We start from the raw sequence: 27,793 nt of genomic DNA, 5'->3' as shown, positions 1-27,793 counted from the left end.
ATATGGATGAAGAGAACAACATGCCCATGTCCATCCTGCCTGCTTGCTTTGCAGGCCTCGGAAGCCCCGGGGGCTAAGGGGTTGGCTGGGCTCTCTTCTGCTGACTCAGTACAGGGTGGGAGGCTGAGGGGCAGCAAGGAGAATGTAAGGAGAGAGAGAAAAGGGAAGGCAGCAAACCACAAGAAAGCCAGCAAAAGATGGAGCTGAAGGCAACGCCTGCTTCTAGGCTAGCTGTCGCTCTCGTGCCTGACTGTCCTCCCTGGACTTAGTTCTGCTTAAGGAAAGGGAATGTTGGTCTCACTGTTTAGAGACAGACAGCTCACTCAGCGGCACCTCCTGAGCAGTTTCGGTGCCAACTCATGCAGGGGTTCTCGCGACCAAGAATTTAAAAGCCATAGGGGAAGACAGAATCCTAGTGAGGAAGCCAGAGAGCCATGGAGACTGATGAAGGGAATCTGAGGGGAAAAGCCTGTTCATGGTGACAATTCACCTGCGGTTAAGTTCCCATGGGAGTGATCCCAGGACAAGGCTGTGTTGATCTGCAAGGCAACAGGACTTTCTGGAGATGGGGACTCTGCAGGACTAAGAAGCAATGGCACCTTACCCTGCCTCAGTGATCGTTTTCATGTCCTTCCAGTCCCAGGGCAGGTTGACAGATGCTCCAATAAGAACACCTGTCTGCTTCTGCCTAGCTTCCTGCTCAGATTAAATATGCACACCTAGCTGTCACCTCCCCCTGCCACAGAGCTCCACACTGGCTGCCCCTCATAGCACTGCAGCTGACCACACATGCCAGAGTCCTGGCCTAGTTTTAACTCTACTGCTGATGGCCAGAGCCCCAGGGCCTGCCTGGTAAAGCTGGGATTATGTCTGGAGACAGAATCAGAACACTGAATGAGAAAAAGAGACAGTGGAAGGAGGGCGACAAGCTGGCAAGTGAGAAAACAAGAGAGAAAGGGAAGGAAGAAGGGAGGAGGGGAGAAAAGGAAAGCCTACTGTGTGGTAGGCAGCACAGGGTGAGCCTGGCTGCTCAGAGCCCAGGCCCCTCAGGGTGGGCTCTGTCCCACTGGAGCAGTTGGGTGAATGGGAGACCCACAGGATGCCTCTGCTGACCTGGAGCTGGGGATGCTCTGCTTTGCCGGAGGGGTGCTCGGGCCTTCATCCTGTTCCATCAGCGGGTCAATGACAGAGGGCTGCTCTGGGGTGGTAGCACCGCTGCCATGCACAGTGGAGTGAGCGCCGGCAGGGTCCAGGTGGGAGCTGGAGTGGAAATCAGAAAGAATAAGGAGATGCACACAGCACCCAGAGTCGCTCCCTCTGCAGTGGCAACAGGTTTGGACTTTGAATGGGGACCCTGGCCTCGCACTGTATCCTATTAGGGTAGGCACATCAGGAGCCTGGACTTCGGTCACCTGCCCCACAGAGTCTGTCTGTCTTCCAATTGGGGACCCTCTCCAAAGGTGCCTAGCCAAGAGGACACGTGAAGCCACTTTCCCTTTTCCTTGGCTTCTACTCCCTGCTGAGCCATATGGGGTGGCCTTGCAGGTCATGTAGCACCTCCTGTCATCTACCCTGGGACCCACCTGCAGGGGCAGGTATAGGAAGATGGCTAAGGTCTGCTCATGCACAGCCAGACAGCCACTGAGTATGAACCCTGTTCTGGGGGGTTAGCTTTTGGATACCACAGGCCCATCACTGGGCAGTGGTGTCCTTTGCACATTTCAGGGGGACACACTTTCTCTCTGTATACCTCTTTCTCAAAATCCATGCAGTTCAAGTTCTCTTAATAGAAAGAGAATCTCAAAAACTTGCAGCTCGCATCTGGTTCCCTCAAGATGAGCAATGCACCTGCTGTACCCATCGCTCCACCCCAGCCCAGCCGCCCCCTGGGAGCTCACCTGGAGCGGGAATGGCTGCTGAGCTGGTGCATGTGTGGGTTGTACTGGGCCAGGATGGTGACGGTGTCACACTGCTGCCCAATGATGAGCCGGGCCTGCTGCTCAGTGGCACTCCGCAGGTTTATGCCATTGAACTGGGAAGACAGCCAGGGTGGACTTAGTGATGGGTCAGTGACTGAGGCAGTGAACATGGACTTGGGAATACTGCTTTTTAAGGGGAGAAAGAGAAAGAAGAAAAGAAGGGCCACCACCTCTTACCTCAAGTAACTGGTCTCCATACTCAAGGCCGGCCTGGTGGGCAATGCTTCCTATGGTCACCTTGGAAACGTAGATACCACCCTTCTCTCCACTCACGATGGAGATGCCCAGAGGCTCTGAGCCCTTCTGCACCTTCACGTGGCGTGGCTCTTCCAGGTAAGGTCTGGGAAACGAGTCAGAGGTTTCAGGGACTCAGAGCTGAAGGAATAGTTTGGAGAGAGTGAGACTGGACATGCAGTCAGTTGTGCAGAGAAGGCATAGAGCCCAAGTGTCCAATGATGGGGCAGAATGAACCGGCTTTTGTGTGACAAAGATATGCATTGCAAAATGTCATGCAATAGAAACACAGCACATCCAAATGAACATGAAAACACCCAGCCCCAAAGACAAAGAACAGTGCATGTGAACGATAAATGCTGGGGAAAAGAAACCCATGAATTTTCATTTTGATAAGTGGGACTGTCTTGGGACAGGCAATATGCATACCCCCATGGAGGAGGTTCTCAAGACACCCCATGGAGAAAAGAGATGGCTCTGGAATGACAGTCCCAAAAAAGATGACATGAATTATCAGTTCCTGTATGTATGGATTTATGATGCAGACTGACCATGGAAATGAAGCAGCTATAAACCCACGCTATGAGAAGGAAAGGGGGGGATGCATGGAGCAAGGCTGTGCCCATGCACTTGCTGCCCCAGGGAGCTGTTCCCCAAGTCCGAGGGCATGAGCGGGTGTGGGTGCCTCATGTCAGGCCAACCTCAGACTCCTCAGTGAGGAGGACCTGGGCCTAGAGGCCACGGGCAGTCTCAGAAGGGATCTGTGGTGGAAGAGACACCTGGATAGACAAAGGTTAGGAGAGAAGGGATGCTCAGAGAAGGATCAGACTCTTGCAATGCCCAGACAGCAGAGCTCCACTGAGCCCTCCCCCAAGAGCTTCACTAGACAAAGGTAAAGGAGGGAGTCAGGCTGAAATCCATCTCTGGGTCCCTTCTACAGACCATGGAAAGGCTCAAGCTATTAATCCTGCCACTGAGAGGCAGAATAGCCCACAAGCAAAGCAGACCTTAGCCTGGTCCCCACAGCTGTGTCCTGAAATAGCAGAGGGCAAAATTCTTCTAAATTTTTTATAAGTGCATGCAAGCTGTGGTACATGTGTGGAGTCAGAAGACAACTTGGGGAAGTCAGTTCTCTCCTTCCACCATGTGGATCCCAGGGTCGAACTCAGGTGCTCAAGCCTGACAGCAAGCACCTTTACCCACTGAGCCATCTACTCAACCCATAAAATTTTCTCTTAAATTGTCTTGCCTTTACCCGACTCCCCAAGGTATTCCTACTTCCCAAACACATCGCTCCATAATCCTTCTCTTGACCCTACAGTCATACAACCCCATCCTGGCCTGTTCCCACTGTCAACTCTACCACTGAACATACTTTGAGTACCAGGTAGCTTACAGTTGTAAGAACCCTTAGCAGGTCATCTAAAGACCATCCTCACACCCCAGCCTCAGATGCAGCAGTGACCAGGTGGGGAGGTGGCCACCCTCCCACACCTAGTTTCTATCTGTAGCTCCTACTTCTCAGTGACTGCCCTTTCCTCTGTCCACCTTTACATATTTTTAGTGTAATACAAGAGTAGGTAACTAAGTCCAATAACACCATATAAAAACCAGGAAGCCAGGACTGGAAAGATGGCTCAGTGGTTAAAAGTGAATACTGTTCTTTCAGAAGACCAGAGTTTGGTTCCCAGCACCCACGTCGGGCAGCTTACAACCACCTTATAACTCCAGCTCCATGAACTCCAACCCCTTCTTCTGACCTCCACAGGCACCTGCAGTTACATGCACACGCCTCTAGAGACACATATACACATAATTAAAAATAAAAATAAATCTTAAAAAAAAACCCAGGAAGCTGCTATAAATGATCCTATGAATTTCCAGACATGGAAAGATGCAGAGGACACAGTGTGGAATGCAAAATCAATGGAAATAATTCTGTAATTCTGCTTCTAGTAACCCACATACATATTTATATCTGTATTTATGCATAGATAGGCTTCTACAGAGAACCTTACCGAGAATGTGAACACAGTGAGGGCAGGAGATCTCTGCCTCTTAATCTTCTCAATGGCTTAAATGTTTTTAAAACTAAAATAAAATTTTATGTATTTTTTTATTTATTTTTTACTTTATTATTATTATTTTTTTTTTAAGCAGGGTCTCCCTGTAGCCCCAGTTGTCCTAGAACTCACTATGTAGACCAGGCTGGCCTTGAACTCACAGAGATCCGCCTGTGTCTGCCTCCCAAGTGCTGGGACTACAGGCGTGTGCCACCCTGCCCAGCTATTTTTTTTTATTTTAAATGTACGAGTGTTTTTCTTGCATGTATGTAAGCACACCCATGTTGTACAATAACCATGGAGGTCAGAAGAGGGCATCAAATTCCCCTGGAACTGGAGTTACAGATAGTTGTTAACTGCCAAATGGGTGCTGGGAATTGAGCCTGGATCCCCTGCAAGAGCAGTCTTTCCAGCTCAACGGTTTAGATTTTTTACACCATGCACAAACGTTTTCTCAGAACAACAAAACTCCTTCGTTAAATGGGTTTAAGTTTAGTAATTTTATAAATCACTTAGGATGATGGTAAAGGAGGTATGATTATGTATATGAAAACACACTAAAACACACATTAAAATCTACACTATGTACGTCGAAAGGAGAATAGCCATTGAATCTCTAGGTGAAGCAACCGTGTGGCTGTTTCTTCTTTCTACATTTCTCATCACCTCAGTTTTCTATTGTGACTACAGGATGAGGAACTTAGATTCTGGATAAAAGAGACTACCCTTCATTAGGAAGCTATTGCTCAGGTCACACAGGCTAAATTCATCTCTAACTATATAAGCCCTGGCAGGGCAGGGAGCCCTCATACCTGGCTGTCTTCCAAAGCAGGGAGCCGAGAGCGCGTTTGACCTGTGTGACAAATCCCTCTCTACTTCTGAGGACACACTTCATTCCAGAAGGTCCTGACCTCTCAGCGAGAAGACAAGAGCTGGAGCTGAGCAGGGGTTAGGTGTCACACAGTAAGGACCCCTCAACACTGCCCCAGGGCCTGCAGCTGATGCCCTAGGACAGGGCCCTGGGGTTTGGGTATACCTGTTCCCGTTAGCTATCAGTTAATACTTGCTGGGTTCTTACAAGTTCAGATTTTCAAGTCAAATAAGTCAAAGGGTCTTATATGTTCAGATTTTCAAGTCAAATAAGACCTGTTTTTAAGTACAAATCAGATGTGGTAAGTTCCACAGAGAACAACAGAGAGGGGTGAGGTGCGTATAGCATGCCGTGAATAAAAACAACAAAGTCTGCTCTAACCTAAAGCCCACACTAAGACCGGCTTGAATTTAAAACAACCAACAGATGGTGAAGCTGTGCTTTCTTGTACATCCTTCCTCTGTGTATTTCATTTCTCTATAAAACAGGAGGGAGGGCAGAACCAAAAGAACAAAGAAATGTAGAAACCATACCTGGGGACAAAGAGCAAGAGGCAAGAATGAATCCCGGCTCTGGCTAGGCACGACCAGCTGCTAACGGCATGTCCACAGAGCTCCCTGGGGCTCCCTGGACACAGTCTACTTGAGTATAAAATGGGTTAATAGGAACACTCACAGGGCAACTGAGACTTTGATAACAACACATGGAAAGTGCTAAAACATAGGCCTACGAGGTAGTAAGCAGCACCCTGGCATCCCTGCCTCTGCCAGGCCATCTCTAGCATCATGTTGGTCACTGCTCAGTGAAGGAGCTCATCTTGCTCTGTCCCTGTCATCTCCACATGACCCACCTGCCTGATGGGCCAGGCTGGCTGCATCTATTTTACTGAATGTGCCATAGGAAATACATACAGGACAACAGTGGGTGCCAAGGCACCCAAACCAGAGCGGCCAGGCTCCAATCAAACAGTCTCCAGCTCCTGCTGCTTCCTGCAGCAAGTCTGTCCTCACTTAACGCCCCATCCCTGGTGCAGATGTGAGGTCCCCTGGGTGGCTCCAGCCGCAGGTGCTCATGTACACTCACCTGTCCTTTCTTCGCTCTCCATGGGATGTGGGGTTGACAGCAATCCTGGGCAATGTGGAGGCTGAGGTTTGAGGCTGGCTACCAGAGGACAGGGTGTCGATGCTCAGTGGGGACCGGGGAGGAGTGCTGCATTCGGAATGTGACAACGAGCCTGCCGTGGGAGAAAGGGACAATGGCTGTATCTGTCATGAACACATGGGCTCTCAGTGAGCCTCATCACCTGACCGGAGCTCAGACACTGGCCTCCATGTTGCCTCCTGTCCCCATAGCAACATGTGAGGGCTAGGCCCAGCCAACCTTCAGCAGCTGACTTAGATGACTAGAAGGGGACCCAAGGAAGGCCAAGTGCAAGAGGGAGCGCTCAGTTCTTACCTCTGTCAGAGCCCATGACAGACCGGGGATATCTCGGTGTTAATGGGATCTTAATGCGTTCTGCCTTGAATTGCAGGTTACTGGAAGACCCTTTTGTTCCAGAAGGAGACAAAGCATCAGGCCTCTTGATTAAAAGAATCCTTAGTCCTTACCACCACTCAGCAGCCAGGATGGTAACACATAAAGCAGGGCCCTCCCGGGTATCCCTAAGGGAACTGATACATGGAAAAGTACAGAGAGGCAGACACTTGGCCCCTCATGTTGGAAGGAACTGTGCAGGCCCAGAATACTCCGAACAGGAGTACATGCCTTGCTTCTTGTCATGTATCCTAACTGCTGTTATGCAGCTGTTCCTTCTCTCTGAAGCCCTGAAGACTTCTTACCAGGCAACATGACATTGTGTTACATTTTACCTAAGTGTGTGTCCACACAGGACATCCAGAATGACTAATGCAGGGCCAGGGAGCAAGGATCCATGCAAGGATCATCTCAAACAATCACACAGCCACTGTGAAGGCTGCAGGTAGAAGGCAATGGCTCTGAACACACTGTAGGGATGACAGATAGGCCATGAGGTATCAGCCCTCCAGGGGAGGGAGCTGAGCTCAGCCCCAGGAAGGGAGATGAGCCACAAGGACAGCCCACCCAGTGATCTGGGTATTAAGAAGCAGGGATCCATAGTAGTTACCGAGGCGGGCACTGGAGGGCAGTGAGTTGGAGCCATGGGAGGTTCTCATCTCGGAGTAGTCACTGCAGGCCCTGTGGCTCAGGTCCAGGCTGAGGCGTCCCTGATGTTGGACACTGTGAGAGAACCAGAGAAGTGAGGGGCCCTGGAGGAGGACCAAGACGTGACCACTGGGGAAAAACAGTGAGGGGCCTGGGCCTCCCTGAGACAGAAAAAAGAGGCACACTCGCCATTCATCTAGGAGAGCAGACTGACCCAGCCACTTCCCACAGGTAGCAAGCAGTAGGAGCACCACTCAAGAGGCAGTCAGTACCACCACCGTATCAGCAGAGCACTGGAATTTGCTCATTGAGAGGATGGAATTGCAGCAGGAAAAACAGAGGCTCTGCAACTCTGGTGGGCCCAGGAAAATGGTCAGGGAGGGGCTGAATGGGCACTGCAGGCCTTGGAGAGAGCAGTGTTGTGCCTCACTAAAGACAACATGCCCAGGAAGCTGAGCTAGTGGGTAGAGTCCAGGGGCCTTCCACACCAGGCTAGATGCAGTTAGATCGCAGCAAGATGTTTTTGGCTGTGTAATAATATCTCTTCCTTGCTTAAAACTCTCCAGTGGTCTCCACAGCAGGCCCTGCAGGATTTGTGCCCTTAGGACCTGTGCCCCCTCCTGACTCACTGCCCCTTGCCAAACACCCCCGCCCCCAATCTCCCAGGCACTAGTACAGCCCTCAGACCTGCAGTCCTCCTTCCCAGAATCCCCCAAATTTTGCATGCGTAATCCTTTTTCCTTCCAGAGTTGGGGATTGGACCCAGGACCTTGCGCAGAGGCAAGCACTATATCAGTGAGCTCCATCCCTATGGCTGATGTTTATGGTCCATCTAGTCCATTGGCAGCTACTCTTATGCAACCACTCGATTTTCCAGCCACCCTCTTCCCAGTCAAAGCCCAGTTGTCAGTCTGTCCCACTGTCTCAGGACCACAGGGCACCCTTTGCCGTCACTGTGTGCATTCTTGTCTGTCTGCCTCCCACACTGAAAACTAAGCACTGTGAGTAGGAAGCTTCACCACTGTCTCCCCTTGGAACCAGAACAGTCCTTGGAATATGGGAGGTGCTCAGTATAAATTGGTCAAATGAATAAGGGTGATCCTGAGCCCACCCTTTTCCTTCCTTCCTTCTTCCTTCCTTCCTCCTTCCTTCCCTTCCTCCTTCCTTCCGTTCCTCCTTCCTTCCTCCCTCTCTCCCTCCCTCCTTTCCTTCCTTCCTCCTTCCTTCCGTTCCTCCTTCCTTTCCTCCTTCCTTCCTCCTTCCTTCCTTCCCATCCTCCTTCCATCCTTCCTTCCCGTCCTTCCTTCCTTCCTTCCTTCCTTCCTTCCTTCCTTCCTTCCTTCCTTCCCTCCCTCCCTTCTTTCCTTCCTCCCTTCCTTCCTTTTCTTTCTTTCCTCTAAGACAGAGTTTCACTACAGAGCCTTGGCTGGCCTGGAGCTCACTATGTAGGCCAGGCTGGCCTCAAACTTACAGAAATCCAGCTGCCTCTGCCTTCCCAGTGCTGAGATTAAGGGTGTGTGCTACCATGCCCAGCTCAGGTTTCTTCCTTAATATATTCATCGGTGCTCTACATAGTCAGAAAAACTCTTGTGATGCTTAAATTTCAGCACAGACAGCTCATGTCCTCTGGAAGGTCTCAGCACTCTGTCTTGGAGTAGAGGAACATAGCAGCACTGGGCTCAGGTCATTCACCGTGTGTTTAGATGAGGATTGGAAGAAGGTCTAAGCACAGTGTTTGGGACCTGATCTACCATCACTATTGCCATTCCTGAAATGTCCCTGAATACCCAGGTGAGCTCACACAGCATCTTTTTAAGTCTACTCTCACTAGGTCCCAGCTATGCTCCCCCAATCCATTCCCAGATAGCTATGGGACTAACTCTGCCCACCGGCCTCGATGTCGCAGCAGCTCTCCATTCAGGGGCTGGACTGCTGGTGTGCAGGGAAGTGTTTATCTTGCCATACCTGGGAGATAAGCCCTGAGGACCAGCATCTCGGGGCACAGGTGGAGAGCAGGGGACCACCCTGTGGCTGCGTACAGTATAGATGGGGTTCCGCAGGATGGAGCTCACAGTGGTGCTGGGGGTCATGCTCCGGGGAACAGTACCTAGAAATGGACTGGGTCAGGATAGCTCCAAAGCACTCAAGATAGCCCTGGCCTGGTACATACCCTCTCCCCAAATGCTAGGGGGCAGCCATAGTCTTTGGGAAAAGGACTCTAGGTAGAGTTTAGGTAGAGTTTTAGTCACTCGTTCACTATGTGGCTTTAGCTGTTGACCTTTCCCGTCTGTAAAAAGGGACTGTCCCACTCCAATGAGGAGAAAACTCATCTGACAGGCACAGGGCCAACCATCCCAGAAAGGGCAATAAGCCTCATGACTGAAAGCATGTGACAATATCCCTTCCTCCCAAAGACTGGGCAGCCCTATGAACCCACAATAACCTATTCCTAACCCATCCCACCAGCTTACCTACAGATGGCCTGTTGGGGTAGAGTGGGGGGTTGCCATGCCTGCTAGGATGCCCTGGTGAGTATGGGGACCATTCCTGGACCTCTGGGGAGAGCTCTCCAGTGGCTGGGACACACTTCTGTTCCTGCAGAATCAAAGGCAAGAGTGTTGGCTGGGAGGAGGGAATATTCACTGTTTGTGAGCCACTTCTGCCCCTTGCACCAGCTTCTCTCCTCAGGCCAGGACAGGGAGCAACAAAGGGGGTGGACAGGGACAAGGACAGGGATTAGTGGGAGAGATTTTGCCCATTCACACTGCTTGACACTCAGAAGCAAAGGGCTTCTTGTACCCCCCTTCAGAAGGTATGTGCAGAAAAAGAATCATTTCTTTCAGATAAACAGACTGTGAGAGTAGGCAAGATGTGCCTGGGACTGGACACACAGTGAGCAGTCTGCATCACATATGCCCAGGAGTTCCAGCTCACAGCAACCTCCCCTGCTAGACACTCTGGCACACAGCTGCACCAGCCAGCTGCTAGCTTGTACCTCTTGTGCACCACTCATGTCCCCTAACCCACCGGGGCAAATCTCACGAAGCTTTTTTTCTTTTTTGAGACAGGGTCTCCCTGTAGCCCCAGCAGCAGGCCTGGAACTTGTTATGGAGACCCGGCTATCTCAATCTCACAGAGATTCACCTACCTCCTGAGTGCTGGGATTAACGGCCAGTGCCACCACACCCAGCTTACTAAATTTTTTTTTTTTTTTTTTTTACAACCTAAAAAAAATCTTAAAAAAGAAAACAAAATTTTTTTTTTTTTTTTTTTTTTTTTTTTTTTTTACTAACTCAAAAACATCTTGCAAAAGTAAACCAAATATTATGTTCAGATAAGCATTCTCTCGATGTCACTTCTCGCTATGGTACACGCCCCGTGTCTCTTTCCCATACCCTAGGGGGACTGCTGCACATTGGCATCCACATACCACCCCTGTCCACTCCCCGAGGCACACACTAACAGCCAAGGCACAAGCTAACTACAAGCCTGGGATACTATGCAAGGCTCCTTTGCTGTTCCCATATCAGGTGCCCCAACCCCAGGCTGAGCTCTACCTCCAGGCACTGAACAGGAATCACTACTGGAGAGATCTTGGGCCGAAAACTAGGAGCAGACTTTGGCCGGCGCCGTTTCTGCCCGAGCTCGTCCACCTTTTGAGCAGTGAGGTCTTCATCACAGGACTTCTTGGCAGGCAGGTAGGAGGAGTCTCCGTCCCCTTCAGAGTGGTAGCTGGAGGTAATACGGACCCTGGCCTTGCGAGGGGGGGAAGTATGCATGGGTTCCCCAACGTCCACATCAGGGGGTGGAGCACTTGGAGGGCTGGTAGAGGGGGAGCTGCCCACCAAAGTGGCTTCTGACTCTGAACTGGTCTCTAGCCTGTGCTGGAATTTGATGGAGTCACTTCTTCTGGGGGGCTTTGGGGGTGTCAGAGACCCTACCCTCTTGGAGGGCTGGGGAGAGTGAGCAGGCCCAGGGCCTGGAAGTAGGTAGTCTATTTTAGGGGGCGTCTGGGGGCGCTTAAAAGTGTTTGGGTCAAAGATAGACTTCCTTTGTTTGGGTTTCTTGTACACGGATAGCTTCTCAGGCCCCGCAGTGGAGCCAAGCACAGCCTTAGGCCAAGTTCCACCACTGTTGGAACCCTCAGGGTCCGCCTTGTCCAGGGGATCCTCCACTGCTCCACAGGGGCCCACCTCAGTCTCAAAGGGCAGCAGTGGCCGCTGGCTTGGCATGTCCATCAGCCCATAACCTCGCTCTGCAGAGGCATCTGAGCGGAAAGAGCTCAGGCTACGCTCAGAAGTACTGGAACAGGACTGGGGAGAGGCCTGGAAGGGGCCTCCGGGGATTGGCTTATGCAGAAAAGAGCTGCTGCCTCCAGGGTGCCCCAGTTCCTTCCTGTCTTCCAGCTGATCCATGTAGAAGACATCGGTCTGTGTGGAGTTATTGTGCTGCAACAAGTTCCGTTTGTTATGAGCCTGGACCTCAGGACCGTGGGCTCTACAACTCAGCATTTTATCTGAGTCCTTGGTATTTTCAAAGATGTTCTGGCCACTCCACGAGGAGCTCTGAGGAAACACCTGAGCCGGGAGTGCAGGGGGGTGAGAAAGAGAAGATGAGATACTGTGGCCTAGAGTTGCTATGGAAAACCATCCCCGCAGTAGAGTGATGGGCAGGAATGAGCCATAGCCACCCCAGAGAGACAGACACAGACACACAGAGACACAGTCTCTCTCTCTCTCTCTCTCTCTCTCTCTCTCTCTCTCTCTCAGTGAAGTTTTCTCATGGTTCTTGCCACTTTGAACTCACATGAGCAATAAAGTCCTGCTGACTTTATCTGCTGCCACCTGCACACAGTGTAAGTACTATTAAGCATAAAGATAAATTAATTATTCATGGTAACCCAGGCAAAAGGAGACTAAGCAAGGCTAAGAGGTAAGCCATCATACCAAAAAGATACAGAAGGGACCCTAAGCAAGTGAGCAAGCCTATGTGAAAAGGGGTTCCAGGTACGCAGCACTGTGGGAAAGGAAGATGTCTGCAGACAGAATGAGGATTGGTTGTAGTCGGGAGTCTGAGAAACAGCAACACCAGAGGGGGATGAGGGCTGGTGAAGATGTGTTACTGTACATTTGTCCAAATCCATGGGATACATTGCATCAACGGTGAGCCCCTGTTAAGCTATGCAGCAATATTGGCTCATCATGTGTACCAAATGTAGCACATAAATCCAACATGTCAATATCAGGGGAACCTAGGCCAGAAGGCTCACATGACAGATACATGAAAACTCTCTGTGCCAGCCCAGGTGCTCTGAAAAACTTTAGGTCTTAACAGTCTGCCAAAGTCTATTTATTCAAGAACAAGTAATTTAGAAAGCATTTCTTAATGAAGTGGATGGATCCAATTTTTTTTCTAAATTTCTATTATTAACCTTTTCAACTATGTAGAAAAGTTGATAGAAAAGTATAATGAATGCCCATAAACCCACTCACTGACTCCCACAATTATACCAAATTGTCTTCAAGGTTTTTATCTATGCTGACATCTACAGAGCACTAGGAAGTTGCAAACATCTCGCTGCTCACCACTAACAAATTCAGAGTGTACCACCACATACAAGACCATTCTCCTACAAACCCCAAAGCCAGCACCAGACCTAAGAAAGCTAACAATGTCTAGGACCAACAAATTGCCCAATCTAGATTTAAATGTGCCCACCTGTTCTCAATGAGCTCTCTACAGCTTGTTTTCAACCTTTATCCAGTCTGGCTTCCCATACCCTGCATTCTGGAAACCAATACCTGGATCCTGGTGCTCCTGAACAACACTCAGAAAACGTGGAGCTGAGGCTTTGCCCACCCTCCCAATGATGCCAGCAAGTGCCTGGTGCTCACCTTCAGGAGGGAGAGGGTCAAGGAGTCCTGACAGCTCCGCAGCAGAGATTCACATTCATTCAGGGACTTGTTGTCCAGTGCAATACCATTGATCTAGGGTCAAACAGAAAGCTGGTCAGGTTTACCAATGGGGTAGCCTCAGCCTGCTCCCAGGCTGCTATGCTAGAGGCGTGGCCCACCTGCCAATTCTAGTGGACAGTGGACCTGATTATGTAATGAGCCAAAGTCAGCAGTTAGTGAAAGAAAAAGCAAGCCCCCTTGAAGTCAGAGGTTCCTCGTATGAGTGGACACAGGTCATTGTATGGGTAGACACAAGTACCTTATGTAAGTGGAGAGAGGTACCTCATATCAGTGGACACAGATACCTCGTATGGGTAGACACAGGTACTTGTATGGGTAGACACAGGTACTTGTATGGGTAGACACAGGTACGTGTATGGGTTGACACAGGTACCTCATATGGGTGGACACAGGTACCTCATATGGGTGGACACAGGTACTTGTATGGGTAGACACAGGTACCTGTATGGGTAGACACAGGTACCTGTATGGGTAGACACAGGCACTTGTATGGGTAGACACAGGTACTTGTATGGGTAGACACAGGCACTTGTATGGGTAGACAAAGGTATCTTGTATTGGTGGACACAGGCACTTGTATGGTTAGACACAGGCACTTGTATGGGTAGACAAAGGTATCTTGTATGGGTGGACACAGGCACTTGTATGGGTAGACACAGGCACTTGTATGGGTAGACACAGGTACTTGTATGGGTGGACACAGGTACTTGTATGGGTAGACACAGGTACCTGTATGGGTAGACACAGGCACTTGTATGGGTAGACAATGCTTCCCTCAGAAGACACGGGCTATTAAATGAAAATCTCAGTACCAGGCATAAATGCCTCCTACAAATACTTCCTACAATTATTGGTCAGAAAGGTCCCAGAGGCCCACAAAACAACAAAGGCTACTGCCATTTGTTCTTGGCTGCACACCGTAACTAGACAGTAAGGTTCTCCTGCTGAAGATGCAACACACTTCAGCTGCAGGACACAGAGAATCAAGATGGAACTGACAGGGAAATTTCCTCCTTGATGGCTAGCTTTCATTGTGCTGAAGTACTATGCATAGTACTTTCCTGGGGGATGCTTGGGGAGAAAAGTCATCAAGTATCCACTCCCTGAATGCTACAGTACCTGGCAGGCAAAATGTGACCACTTAATACAATGGTAGCATGAAGGTAATGGGGTAATCAAGTGCTTTCTGATTCAATTTGAGGATTGCTCCACAGGAGGGAATTCATGCCTGCTGTTATAAACCTGTCAGGAGTCCATGGCATCAGAGGGCATGGGGTGTGTGTAGGGGAATTTATTAGTGTTGTTCTGCTAAATGGACATGCTGTCAAACCGCCCTCTAGATATTTATAGCTATAACCATAGATTAGTACTGCTCTCCATGTTGGCCAGAGAAGTTTCTTTCTGCAGTGGGCAGCAGCTAGTGAAGCAACTCCCAACTAGTTAAGGTGCTGAGAATAAGGGACTGCTGAGTGCTCAGCCCTAAGTGGGACATCTATATCTACACCTAAGACTCAGGGAACATCGCAGAAGAGGGGGCAGAAAGAAGTAAGAGGTAGGGATGGGGAGGAGTGCTGTGGACTGCCATCTTCTAGGCATGATATGGCCACTGCACTCATCAACTGTTGAGAGTTCTCTGGGGGTTGGGAAGGGAGAGTTTGAAGGTAGATAGGATCAAGATACATTGCATACATGTAAGAAAGTGCAAAAGAATAAAAGATATTTTTTAAAAAGTCTCATACAACCCAGTCATATCAAAATGCTCAGTTGTGCCAAGACAACACTACATTATGATATCACAGTTTAGGATAACATTACAATGTGCCATTGTGACAACTCAGCTCACCTGAGCCATCACAGTGATCCACTGGGCTAACAGAATGCTACACTATGCTGCTCTACTTTTAAATAATTTCCACTGTACTGGGCCACTGCAATGTGTGCCTTGTGTTGTTACAGGTCCACTATGACATCATGATGCTCCAGAATGACATAATAATTCGCCACTGTGACATAACAATACCCCATTTTGATAATATAATGCTGCATATGACATCACAGCTTCCCTGTGACATCAGAGAGCTCCACTTTGACATTACAATGCTCTATTATGTGTTCATAGTGCTCCACTGTGACATCACAATGCTTTGTTTTTACTTAACAATTCTCAACTGTGTCAAGACCAGGCTGCATTTTTATGACACCACAGCCCCAGCATGACATCACAGTGTTCCACTGTGACTTTGTAATGATACATGTAATGTCACAATTTTTTAAAAAGTGGATGGATCCTAAGGAACAACACTCAGGGTTGACCTCTGGTCTCCAAATGAACATACACCCACCTCATACACATATACACACACACACACACAAACAAAAGTCAAAAAAAGAGAAAGTATAGAGTGTGATTGTCATGGAGAAGGGGATTAATGTAGTGTTTTCCTTGTAACTTGTCCCCATTTAAAACATTTCCATGGAAGCCATGCTGTTGTTAAGCACTGGCTCTCCTCAACTCTGAAGAACGTGGGCAAAGATGTGAAGTGATAAGCTCCTCCCCATCAGATACAGGTGAGGCTGGCAAGGGTCATGAGCCCTCTGGAGCACAAGGGAACAGTGCATAGGGTATTTAATGTCTACACTCTCTGATCCAGGGATCCCACCCAGGAATTTACTCTGTGGTACTCTCTGGAGGTCCCATGAGACGGTGTTACTGGTGGCTGTGCGGCACTGCTTATGAATGCAAAGATGCCCAACTGTCCATTAGGAGGGACCGGCCAGTAGCATGAACAACTGCCCCGAGGAACCACATGGGGGCTGAGGTGTGTTCAGCATGGAAAGCTTGCCAAGAATACATGCCATCCTAGGTTCCATCCCCAACACCACCAACTAATTAATTAACTTAAAAAGAACCACATGGGGCTAGAGAGATGGCTCAGCGGTTAAGAGCACTGACTGCTCTTGCAGAGGACCCGGGTTCGATTCCCAGCACCCACATGGCAGCTATGAACCGTCCTTAACTCTAGTTCCAGGGGAATCTGACGCCCTCTTCTGACCTCTGTAAAAAAAAAAAAAAAGAACCACACACAGTGACTAGAACCACCCAGGCAGATTCAAAGACATTAATCTCTCTAGGACTTGCTGTCAAAAAGAAAATGTACCATCTGAGCTACAAAACAAAACAAAATCAAGGAGGTACCTCCTTGAAATGTTTCTGGAAGAGAACACAGTAAGTTGTTAACCATGGTTTCTGTCAGGATAGGAATAAAGAGGAGGAGGGTCCAGAATCAGGGGAAGTATTGTCATTATCTGCCCTCTTCACAACCAGACTTTTGCCTGTGTGCTATGAAAAGGCACATGGGGTTTCAATCTTAGACAGTTAGTAAAAGTCCAAAATACAGGACTGGAGAGGTGGCTCTGCAGTTAAGAGCACTGGCTGTTCTTACAGAGGACCTGGGTTCGGATCCCAGCACCCACATGTGGGCTAACAACCATCTATATATAACTCCAGTTCCAAGGAATCCGATGCTGTTTTCTGACCTCTGTGACTTACCGCAACAATCCTGTCTCCCACGGCAAGGGACCCCTCTTTGGCAGCAGGACTCCCAGGCACCACAGCGGCAGCATATACTCCATTCTCCAAACTGATGCCACTGTCTGCAAGCCACAAGAGGACACTGAGTGACCTGGCCTTACTGCCCCTCCCTAGTTCTGCTGATTAAACTTCTACAAGGGACTGAGTCCTGGCAAGCCCAGCACCCCACTCTGTGACACCCCTTGGGGCTCATCATGCTCTGTGTGGTGAGTCAGACACCTGGGACTCCAATGACCTCCTGCCTGGAGAGCACTTAGGGTACATTAAGATGACATCAACCTACATCCCTGGGAAGGAAATGTATCTGCAAACAAGCCTCTCCACCAGAGGACTCCTGCCCCGTCTGTAACCAGCTACCTTTCTGTCCACTGAGGTTGATGTGCAGAGGCGTGACCACCTTTCCACCGAGGGACTTCCTCCGCCTCACCACCATGTTGATGGCCCCCTCTCCATTGAGGAGAGCCTTGATGGCCTGCTTCTTGTCCTTGTTGATGAGGTCCACGTCGTTGATTCTCAGCAGCCAGTCATTGACCCTGCGGAGGGACAAGGCCAGGCCAACATCCACTCAGACCGTGGAACTGTCCCTTCTACCACTCCCATTTAGTGGATCAAATGTCAGAGAGCAGGTTGCCCACATGCACACTCAGGAAAGTCTCTGCCTCCAGGAACATACAGTTGTGAAACTTGCAGGTGCTGGAGTTATAGACATAATGGCTTCAAATCCTGACTCTGCCACTTACTAGCTGTGGGGCCTAGACCCTGTCTCAATGCCTTTATCTATCAGGTGAGGCAATACTTGCATCTGCCTCAAAGAACTGTAGAAATTCATGACTGACTGATCCAATGCTTCTCCAGTACTTGGCACACAGAGCAGCATGTTACATCCTCACTGTTTGATAGAGTAACCATGAAACTCCACATCCTAGGCTCTCATCACACAGAACCTAAGCCCTCTGCTACCTAGAGGAGCAAAAGGCAGCTTCTGGTACCTGGAGAAAAGCCACATTCAGAAGCACCCAACCTGCTCGTAGGCAGGTTCCTTTAAGAGCATCTCAGTTGAGCCTGAGGCCTCAGACAGTGTCCTAGGATCCTGCGACAAGTTCATTTTGCTGCTACCTGGCTTCCTTGGGCCCACAACATTGACTTGGACAGCCCTGCTTTCCCTCCAGGGCCTGGACTATCTAAGCTCTTACCTCAAGCGACCATCAGCAATGCTTCCTTTGTCCACTTTAGTGACAAATATGCCACAGTCCCCCGGGAAACAAGGCTCATTCACACCCTCTGCCATGTCAAATCCAAGTGCTTTCAAGTCAATATCCTCCTGTCAAAACACCAGCAGCAGCTCTTTACCAAGCAGGGAAGAGAAGGATCCTGAAGCCCATGCCAGACATTCAGTCCCCAAGATGCAAATGCAGGAAAGGCTGCTCCTGCCCCGTCTAGTCACTGTAGACATCCCCGTGAGCATCACCCATGGCCTTCTACTGGGGCCTCCATGTGCTGCACCAGCACCACCGTGAGACACAGACGCGGTACAACCCAGCTTGGACAGCTGCAGGAACAAGATGTATTTCCGCTGGGGGGGGGGGGGTGGAGGGGATGAGCAAATCCACCAAAATGGCAGCCATGAAATGAGGACATGAGGACTCTGCAAATAGGGCCACACCTTCTCCCTCAAAGTCCTCACATCTAGGAGAGCAAACAAGGCCAGCACCCAAGGCAGCTCACCGTCTCCCTCTCAAACTCCACAACTTCTGTTTCCCATTCCATGGAATCAGTGTCGATGGCCGAGTCATGGGAGCTGTGGGCCATCAGCTGCCGGAATCGGGCCTCCTTTTCCAGCTGGCATTCCATCTGCTCCCTGTGAACAGACAGAGCTAGAGCAATAGTCCTTTCAAAGGTAAACTATTTCACCAAATCACAGCTCCAAATTAAGGTGGTTTTTCCTCAAAACTAGGTGGGGCTCCTTTCCACTGGTACTCAGCTTCCTGGTAAGCCAGGGCAAAGGGTTCTTGGATTATCAGTGAGTTTCCATGGTATCTTTTTCAAGATACAGAAATTCTCTCCAAATTTACCTAGATGCTTAAAGCAATTCAGGATTCAATAGGCTTGGAGACACACACATTTGATCCCAGTACTTAGGAGGCAAAGGAAGGTGAATCTCTATGAAATTGAGGCCAACCTGGTTTACATAGTGAATTCCAGCTGGAGCTACAGGGAGATTCTGTCTCAAAAACAAAGAAACAAAGGCATATCCTAGATTTAAATGCAAAACATAAAACCACAAAATTTTTAGAAAGAAGCCATGGATAGTGGCACATGCCTATAACCCCAGCACTGAGGGGGGCTAGACAGGAGGACAGTGAATTCAAGACTAGCCTGAGCAACTTAGTGAGTTCAAGGGCAGCCTAGCTACACAGCAAGACCCTGACTCAAAAAACCGAGAGTTAGAAATGTACCTCAGTGGTACAGTGCTTGGTTCAAGGCCATGCTCAACCCCCTGCACAGGTGGTGGGTGGGTGGGGGGATAGCTTTGATGCTCTAAGGTTACAGGAAAGGTTTTTAGATACAACACATTAATAATTTTTTTAATCAATAAATTGGAATTCATCAAAATTAAAAACTTGAGCCAGAGGGAAAATAAAGAAGCAAGGAAAAGACACTGAGAAGCCTCATCACTGCTCGGGGACTTCCTGTAGCGACATCCTGCTTTTCAAATCTGGACACAAGCTGTCTTTGCGGTTCCTCCACACTGCCCACTGACATGGATAATCTGCTTTTGCCTCCTGGTCTCATGAACAGGCTTCTAGATCTGCACCAGGTTGCTCTCTCGTTGGCTAGCTACAGGACACTACAAAGCCTCTGATCCCCCGTCCCAGGGCTTCATCCCAGCCCCACCAGACCAATGTGGCCCAATGCTCTGTACTGAAGCTCAGAGACACCTCGCTTGTCACCACAGGGGATGCCTAAGCGTCTCCAGACTGAAGGCTCCCCAGGCAGCAGCAGGGACATCATCACCAGCATGCTCACCACCAGTGAGCGAACTTAGCAGAGAGGCAGTGCAAATACATACAAGCATGCTGAAGGAACAAACAGAACCTGACAGGTGCTTCTTAGGCTTTGTAGACAACTCTAGTTCAAACATGATGCAAAGCTTCCTCTCATGCCATACCCCAGAGCTTCCAAGATTCCCCTTAAAGGGAATCTCAATCTCTCTCTCCTCTCTCCTCTCTCTCTCTCTCTCCTCTCTCTCTCTCTCTCTCCTCCCCCCTTTCCCCAGTGCTAGAGAAAGATCAAATGAAGATCACATGAAGACCTTACACATACTAGGCAAGTGCTCTACCCATGAACTACATTCTCAGCTGGATGGGATTCCATCCTTGATTCCATCACTTGCCCTTGGGCAAAGGTCTGTCACTTCGCCTCTGAAACCCTAAACCATTCCTTAGAGCACCCTAGCTCCCTCTGGCGTAGGTTATTTAATAAATGAAGCTGTTGGTCTTGACAGATCATACTGGATGAGACAGAAGGGAAGCTGTCACTCCCTTCTGAAATGATTTACTCAGCACGCATGGCTTGGATACCTGTACTTGCACCCCGCCCCCGCCACACACACCTCCCACTGTCCTCTGCACAGTATCAGCTCTGGAGATGTCACATGATGAGCAGAACTACTGCTTCCCAGGGACCGTTATTGGGCTATACCAATTTCGCTTTTTAAACTCCGAACTTTGTGTTTTTCAATCCACAGCTAAGGTCCAGCAAGTGTCCAAATGACCCTCTGGGATGCTACTGTGACTGAAGGGGGACTAACACCCCAAAGATCATCCATAGAACACATTACCAAGCCAGGGTCAGAATTCTCTGGAAAACCCTCAGCCTCAGCCTGCTGTTGCTCTATTTGTTTAAGTGCTTTTCTCTTTGGTGGGTCCTCCCTTCACCTCCTGTGCACCCTAAATCCCACTAGTGCAGCAGCTTGGTCTGCTTGGCCTCTCAAGGGCCAGAGCAGGTACTCAATAAATCTTTGTTGAGTGAATGAAGGAATGAATGAGTCAGAAGAATGAACTATAAATGATGCAGGCAGATCTGTCCCCAAATGGACCTTCCTTCCCACGTATGTTGGCATATGGAACCTGTCCTGTCTCTATGTGCTGTCAAAGAGCTGATGCCACCTTCTGTGCCATAGAAGAATTTATTATTGATGTCAACATTCAGACCTGTTCTATAGACTAGCAGAGTGAGGCAGTGAAGGGACACAGTGGCAAGCCTCTGCTCACTATACTCAAGGCTACCTCACCCAAAAGAGAGAGGGGATACTAGGCACAAGTCCACCCCAGGCAGACACTACTCAAGCCTACTTGAGCTCCTTAAGCTCCCGGCTGACATCATTCTTCTGTTTCCGAGTGTCGTCCAGGCTACGCAGGGCTTCAGCCAGCTCGCTCACAGCCCGATCCCGCTCACGCCTCAGGTTGTCACACAGAGTCCTAGTAGAGAAGGCAGAGGTCAAGGTTACCATGAGCAACAGGGGGATGGAGGGAGGGACTCATGGTCTGCAGTGTACCACCTGGCAGCCCCAACTCCTAAACACCAGTGTCATCAACAAATGTACAATAGGAGTGCTTGATACAACCTAGACCAGGCCACTGTGTGACCAAAGAGGAGAAAGACACTTGTCAGATCTCAACGTTCACATTGCCTTAGATGCCTCCTGCATGTGCCTGGTGGGTAAGACCCACCCTCCTCACACATGGTGTTCTAGCATGGGCTTTCGGGGCAGTGGAGAGCTCTCCTTCACAGTGAAGGCCCAGCCCACCTGGTGAGCCTCCTTGCTCCAGCACCCATCACAGTCTTTTAAATGCCTATACACTGGGCTTTCTACAGCCTCCTACCCATGCCACAACTAAGCTGGGAGGCATTGGGACAGAACTCAGTTTTCTGTCTCTGCGGCTCTGTGTGGGAGCAAAGTCTGGTGAGACGCTACAAAAGGAGTCCACCTAGACAGTACACGTGCCAGGAGGATAGGAGGTCTGTGCTCTGCCATTTCCCAAATCAATGGGCTAGTCTTCGTGCTGCCACAGCTCCAAATCTCCAGTGCCCCAATCAGATCTGAGCTCAGGATCTCACCCTGGAGGAACACTGAGAGCAAGTGGGAGCAGGGGCAGACAGGAAGCATTCAGAGGGCCTCAATGTTCCTCCTGCCCCCAACACTGGGCATTTGACATCCATCTCCACCTCCTGATGCTCCTTGCTGGGCACAGGTCTCCCCTGCAGATTCGAGGATCTTCCAGAATCCCTCAATGACCAACTTCCTATACCACCACCACAGCTATCCCTGATTCTGCCTCAGGCCAAGGTGACATTCACATCTCTTGGCTTCCATTAAAGGTCCTCAAAACCTACACTCAAAGACACTGTCGTCCTCTTCCCTGTAACTCCCCATGACCTAGAACCAGACACACCCACACTCTGCCCTGAGCACATACTTCCATCTGCAATGTCTGCCCTTCTCCTGTTGAAGAAACTGCACTCAAGCTTCAAGGTCTAGCTTAAATGGCACGCAGGCTTGGGAGACCTCCTTACAGCCTGGCTGAGGCCCTCGACAGAACCTTCATGTACCGTCCTCCCCTCTGTCCCAGGACCCCTCATAGGGGTCAGAGACATATGGAAGCCTCTTGCAAGCTCTTGCTGCTCCGGGACCAAAGATGTTAGCACAGTAGATGTGTAGCACGTACAGAGGAAAAAAACCACATTTCAGACAAACTGTTTCTATCAGAAGCCCTGGAAGAAAAAAGGCTGGCCTTGATCTGGACATGGCCACACCCAGGGCATCCAAGGTTTGGTGAGACAGGAAGGAAATACAATGGAAAATTTCGAAGCCAAGAGGCCAGGCAATAGCAGCAAGGGAAGAGAAGGGAGAAGTCATGGTCCCTGACTTCTTACTTAGGCATGTGGCCAATGACTGTGTCCCTGTCCAAAGACCTCAGTGAACATGAGAAATACAGGACCACACCCACCCAAGAGCCCCCTTACCGGATGCTGTCACGCTCTGCCACAATCTTGTCCCGCTCCTGAAAGGCCCAGTCTCGTCGGCACTTGGCCACATCCGCCTCCTGGAGGGCTTCCTTCAGTTCCTGGCACAGTGCCTTGCATTGCTTTCGAAGGATTTCCACCTCCTTGTTGGCTCTCCCGGCATCCATGGTCACTGTGTCTTTGATCTAAGGACAAGGGGTTGCTGAAGGGGTTACTGAGCTTTGGAACTGGAAACCCTAATACTACATAGGTGGGGTTGAGGCTCAGGGGGGACACTGAAACACTACTACCACACTCCTTTGTGCACTGGGCCCCCAGTGACCCCACACCTCAGCCTGGGTCAGACCACAAGCGACACTAGGTGAAAGTCCCATGCAGACTCTCACAGTCCCATACAAGCCTGGACCTGAACCCTAGCCCTTCCTAGAAACAGTCTCAGCCCTCAGGGAGAGAGGGGACTGTCTCCCAAGGGTGCTTTGTCCAAGCCCTGCCCCACCATTTACCCCACTTAGTATCTTATACGGAACTGATTGCAACTCTCTAAAGTGCTCTTATAGGGGCTGAAGAGATGGCTCGGTGGTTAAGAGCACTGACTGCTCTTGCAGAGGACCTGGGTTCGATCCCCAGCACCTACATGGCAGCTACAAACAATCCTTAACTCCAGTTCCAGGGGAATCCGATGCCCTCTTCTGACCTCCGGGGCACGGCACAACACGGGTGCACTCACATACATGCAGGCAATACAGTCATACACATAAAATAAAAATAATAAATAAAATATTTTTAAAGAGCTCTTATAATGAAGCATGACAATGACATAGGGTAGTGAAGGGGCTGACTGCCTGCCCTTGTGCCTGCAATCCTGGAGCCTATAATCATGCATATGAAATATTTGTTAAAGACAAAAATAGGCTGACGTGCAGCTGAGTAGTAGAGTACTTGCCTAGAATATAAGGCCCTAGCTCCATTTCCAGTGCCACTAAAAAACAAACTAAGGAAAAATACACCACTATTTTGTCTGGTAAGTACTATGCATCTTTTTCAGCTCGTTAAAAAAAACAAGAACAAAAACAAACAGAAGTTGGAGCTCAAAAGATGGCTCAGCAGTTAAAAGCACTGGCTGTTCCTGCAGAGGACCTAGGTTCAGGTCCCAGCACCCACACAATGGTTAACAGCTATCAGTAACTACAGTTCCAAGGAATCTGGTGCCCTCTTCAGGCTTCCATGGACACGGTATGCACATGGTACATTTACATAGATACAGGCAAAACACTCATACACATAAAATTAAAAAACAAACAAAAAAAAGCCTGTAGGTCTGAAACAGTTGTATCTTGACCACTCCCTAGACAGTTACAGGCTCCACAACATTTCGTATCAAACCGTTAGCAGGACTCACACTGAAGGCCCTCTGTGCTCTAGAAGACACCGGCGGTGATGAAGGACAAAGCAAGTGTCTACTTGAAGAACAGCTCTGCTTCAGCTCAAAGGCTTAAGGCTCAAAGGATCAAAACAGGAGCATGCCACCAGAGACACTGAGCCTGATGTCTCCACACAGGGCTCTCTACCCAGAGTGACTGGACACAGGACGGCATACACGAAGGTCACAGAAGACTGGGAGATGGCAGTCTCTGCTCAAACACATTCAGAAAGACCTCAGAAGCTCTCGTCGAGAGACCACGAAGGTGAAAGAGATGGCAGAGAGGCTGGAGTCGGAACAGGACCACGCCTCATCTATCAAGTACAGAGTGAGGTGCTGAGAAAGAAACTGGGCACAAAACAGGTCACGCCGGCTTGCTCAGATCTCTTGGGTCCCAGGATGAGGACTAATTCCATTTTTATTTTATTTCCCTGCTTTGATGCAGTATGGAGTGCTACTGCTTACTCTGCTATTGTCAATTTTTTTAATTTGAAAAATTAAAGAATTACTTTAATTATATCAAGAAATTGTTATAATAAATAACGTTTGCATGGGGAGGGTGTGTGTGTGTGTAGTTGCATGTGTTCACTTGTGTATGCACATGTGGAAGCCAGGTGTCAACCTCAGGTGTCCTCTTTCATTCTCCACCATTTTTGTTGTTTTTGTTTTGAAACAGGGTCTCCCTGTAGCCCCAGCTGACCTGGAACGAGTTATGGAAACCAGTCTGGCCTCAATCTCATAGAGATCCACCTGCCTCTGCCTCTGCCTCCCAAATACTGGGATTAAAGGTCTGTGCTACCATGCCCAGCTTCCACCATAGTTGAGACAAGAGTCTCTCACTGAACCTGGAACTTACTGTTATACCCTGGCTGGCCAGCAAGCCTCAGGGATTCATTCGCCTTCCTCCATCCTCCTTCCCCGGTTCCAGGGTTACAGAAGGTTGTGCTTGCCTTTTACATGGCAGCTGGGGATCAAACTCAGATCCTCGTGCTTCATAGCTCATACCCTCTGAGCCATCTCCGCAGCCCAAATTATTTTTTTAATTATTTTTTTATGTGTATGAGTGTATTGCTTGCATGTGTGTGTGTAAGTGCACCTGAGTCATGCAATGCCCACAGAGATCAGAAAAGGGAGTCAGATTCCCCTGGAACTGGAGTTATGAACAGTTCCTAGCCACCATGTGGGTGCTGGGACTCAAACCCAGGTCTTCTGCAAGAGCAGCCAATGCTCTTAACTACTGAGCCATCATCTCTCTAGCCCCAAGCACCACATTTAAAAGACATATATTCATTTTTATCCTATATGTATGAGCATTTTGCCTGCATGTATATAAGTATACCACACATGTGCAGTGCACATGGACACTAGAAGAGAGCATCAGATCCCTTTAGAACTGGAGTCACAGAAGATTATTAGCCACCATGTAAGTGCTGGGAATCAAACCCAGGTCCTCTGCAAGAGCAGCAAGTGTTCTCAACTGCTGAGTCATCTCTCCAGCCTCATAACCACATAATTTTAAATTATGCTGGTTAGACTTAATGGCACATACCAGTAATCCCAGCACTCAAGAGCTGAGAAACAAGGATCTAGAGTTTGAGGTCAGATCATGTTCAAAACAAAAAGCAAAGTTCAGGCTCTAGTCAACATTGTGTAATATGTGTATGTGCAGTCTTACAGCTGAAATATGGCAGCATTTGGTTTCCCTCAAGGCTCATCCCCTCTGCTCAGAATGACAGCCTCACTGAGGGCTGGAGGTGCACATGCCAGTGCTGGGGAACCTGGCGGATCCCATCCTCCCCTGTCTCCTCATCCTTCCCACTGAGCCAGTCCAAACTGATAGCCTCTGCAATGATGCACCATAAAACACTGTTCTTCAGATACTTTAGTGAGAAGGGGGTGGGGAGAGTAAAAGGAACCTGGCACTAGGGAGAGAAGAGGGTCAGGTGACCTCTGTCCATACCCTTGATGATGCTGATGACAAACTGCAGAAGTCTGGAGTGACCTGCCCCCATCCTAGCTTTCATGGAGAGATCACTCTCACCAGTGCTTCTCTCTCCATGCCTCTATGACCCCTACGTCAGCTCTCAGCCTGCAGAAGTCTAGCCTGGGGTTTCATCTTGTCATCCTCATTGGTCCTGAGGCCCCAGGTGCTCCTGAGGCCTGGACTTGGGAAGAAGATGGGCTGCTTGCCATAAGATTGTCACCTGGCAAAGGGCCATTGAGAAAGGCCCAGGGGCTGCACCCCCGTCTCTAGCATTGGCAATGCCCAATCAAGGGCCCCAGGAGCAGGCGTGGGGGCTGTGTCCCAAAGCATATGGCTCTAGGTGGGCACCTTCACTTCTATTTGGACACCTACCCTGTGACGATGTCTCTCTAAAGTGCCACCTGCTGTTCTGCTGCAGTCGAGCCCAGCATCTCATGTACACACAGCTGCACTTGGGAGGCAGTGGGAAGGTCCTGCCAGTCACAGTGGCTGAGCTAGCCCTTCAATGGGACAGTGCTCCATTCAGAGGAGTAGCTAGAACCTGGGAGAACTTCACAAAGAACTTCATGAAGACACTCTGTGACCTGGGACCAGATGAGCAGGGAGGCCCACCCGGCTGCCTTCAACAGGTAGCTGCCAAATAAGGCAGGCACCAGTCATAGTGCCATGGCACCCACACCTAAGCGCCCCTGGCCTCTCTCTGGCTGGTGTCGAGTGGTCTCAGAAATGGAGCCAGAACAATGTGCAGAGTTGCAAAGTGTCAACTCAGGTGGCAGCCAGGTTGGGGTGAGGGTTCTCCTCTGCTGACTCAGAACAATGCCTGGAAAAGATTCCTGCCTCAGCTGACAGGCTGCCTGTCACCCAGCCAACACCCCCTACACAGGCCCAAAGGCTCCAGGCTGAAGGGCACACCTGACTGCTGAGTGCTGGGAGGGCTGAAGGTTGCCTACGTCAAGCCTCTACACTAGTCATACTCCCTGCTGGAGGCCACAAGAGGAGGGCAGGGTGCAGGGAGATGTTCAGCATCCCATGATCTTTCAGTCTGGTGACCAACTTGGTCATTCTCCAAGTGATTTCCTAACTTGATATTGACATTTTTCCCTCCAACAAGCACACACTCAGATCCCAAGACGTGAGGGGTAGACAGACTGTCTAGGGCGTATACCAAACTGTAGGCCATTAAAGTAATTTATTAAAAGTTTCTTTATGTAATTCTTGTTTTGAAAACAACCAGTGAGACTAGAAGGGTAAGTCAGTGGTGGAACATGGGGTGGTATAAGCAAGGCCCTGGGATCCATCCCTAGCCACACACACACACACACAACACAGAGACAGAGAAAGAAACACAGAGACACAGACATACACACATACAAGAGAGACAAACAGGCAGACAAACACACAAGACAGATATACATACACACACACACACACACACACACACACACACACACACACACACACACACAT

General features: G+C 49.5%; 1 protein-coding gene across 1 annotated transcript in view; it reads right to left on the bottom strand.

The window, feature by feature from the left end:
• Dlg5 (discs large MAGUK scaffold protein 5) overlaps positions 1-27,793 on the bottom strand; it is a 123,613-nt gene that overhangs the window by 15,913 nt on the left and 79,907 nt on the right. Inside the window, exons 8-23 of the mRNA XM_008849851.3 lie at positions 22,923-23,107; positions 21,251-21,376; positions 18,621-18,753; positions 18,089-18,216; positions 17,253-17,428; positions 16,854-16,957; positions 13,223-13,315; positions 10,886-11,905; positions 9,800-9,923; positions 9,294-9,435; positions 7,291-7,403; positions 6,603-6,692; positions 6,231-6,381; positions 2,157-2,319; positions 1,899-2,032; positions 1,114-1,260 (exon numbers count right to left, since the gene is read on the bottom strand). Of these exons, the coding sequence (XP_008848073.1) occupies positions 1,114-1,260; positions 1,899-2,032; positions 2,157-2,319; positions 6,231-6,381; positions 6,603-6,692; positions 7,291-7,403; positions 9,294-9,435; positions 9,800-9,923; positions 10,886-11,905; positions 13,223-13,315; positions 16,854-16,957; positions 17,253-17,428; positions 18,089-18,216; positions 18,621-18,753; positions 21,251-21,376; positions 22,923-23,107 (3,029 nt within the window). The remainder of the gene's footprint in view (positions 1-1,113; positions 1,261-1,898; positions 2,033-2,156; positions 2,320-6,230; positions 6,382-6,602; positions 6,693-7,290; positions 7,404-9,293; positions 9,436-9,799; positions 9,924-10,885; positions 11,906-13,222; positions 13,316-16,853; positions 16,958-17,252; positions 17,429-18,088; positions 18,217-18,620; positions 18,754-21,250; positions 21,377-22,922; positions 23,108-27,793) is intronic.

This window comes from Nannospalax galili, unplaced genomic scaffold, assembly GCF_000622305.1.
Source record: "Nannospalax galili isolate Female #2095 unplaced genomic scaffold, S.galili_v1.0 scaffold83, whole genome shotgun sequence".
Lineage (NCBI taxonomy): Eukaryota > Metazoa > Chordata > Mammalia > Rodentia > Spalacidae > Nannospalax > Nannospalax galili.
This window is presented reverse-complemented; position numbering and strand designations above follow the sequence as displayed.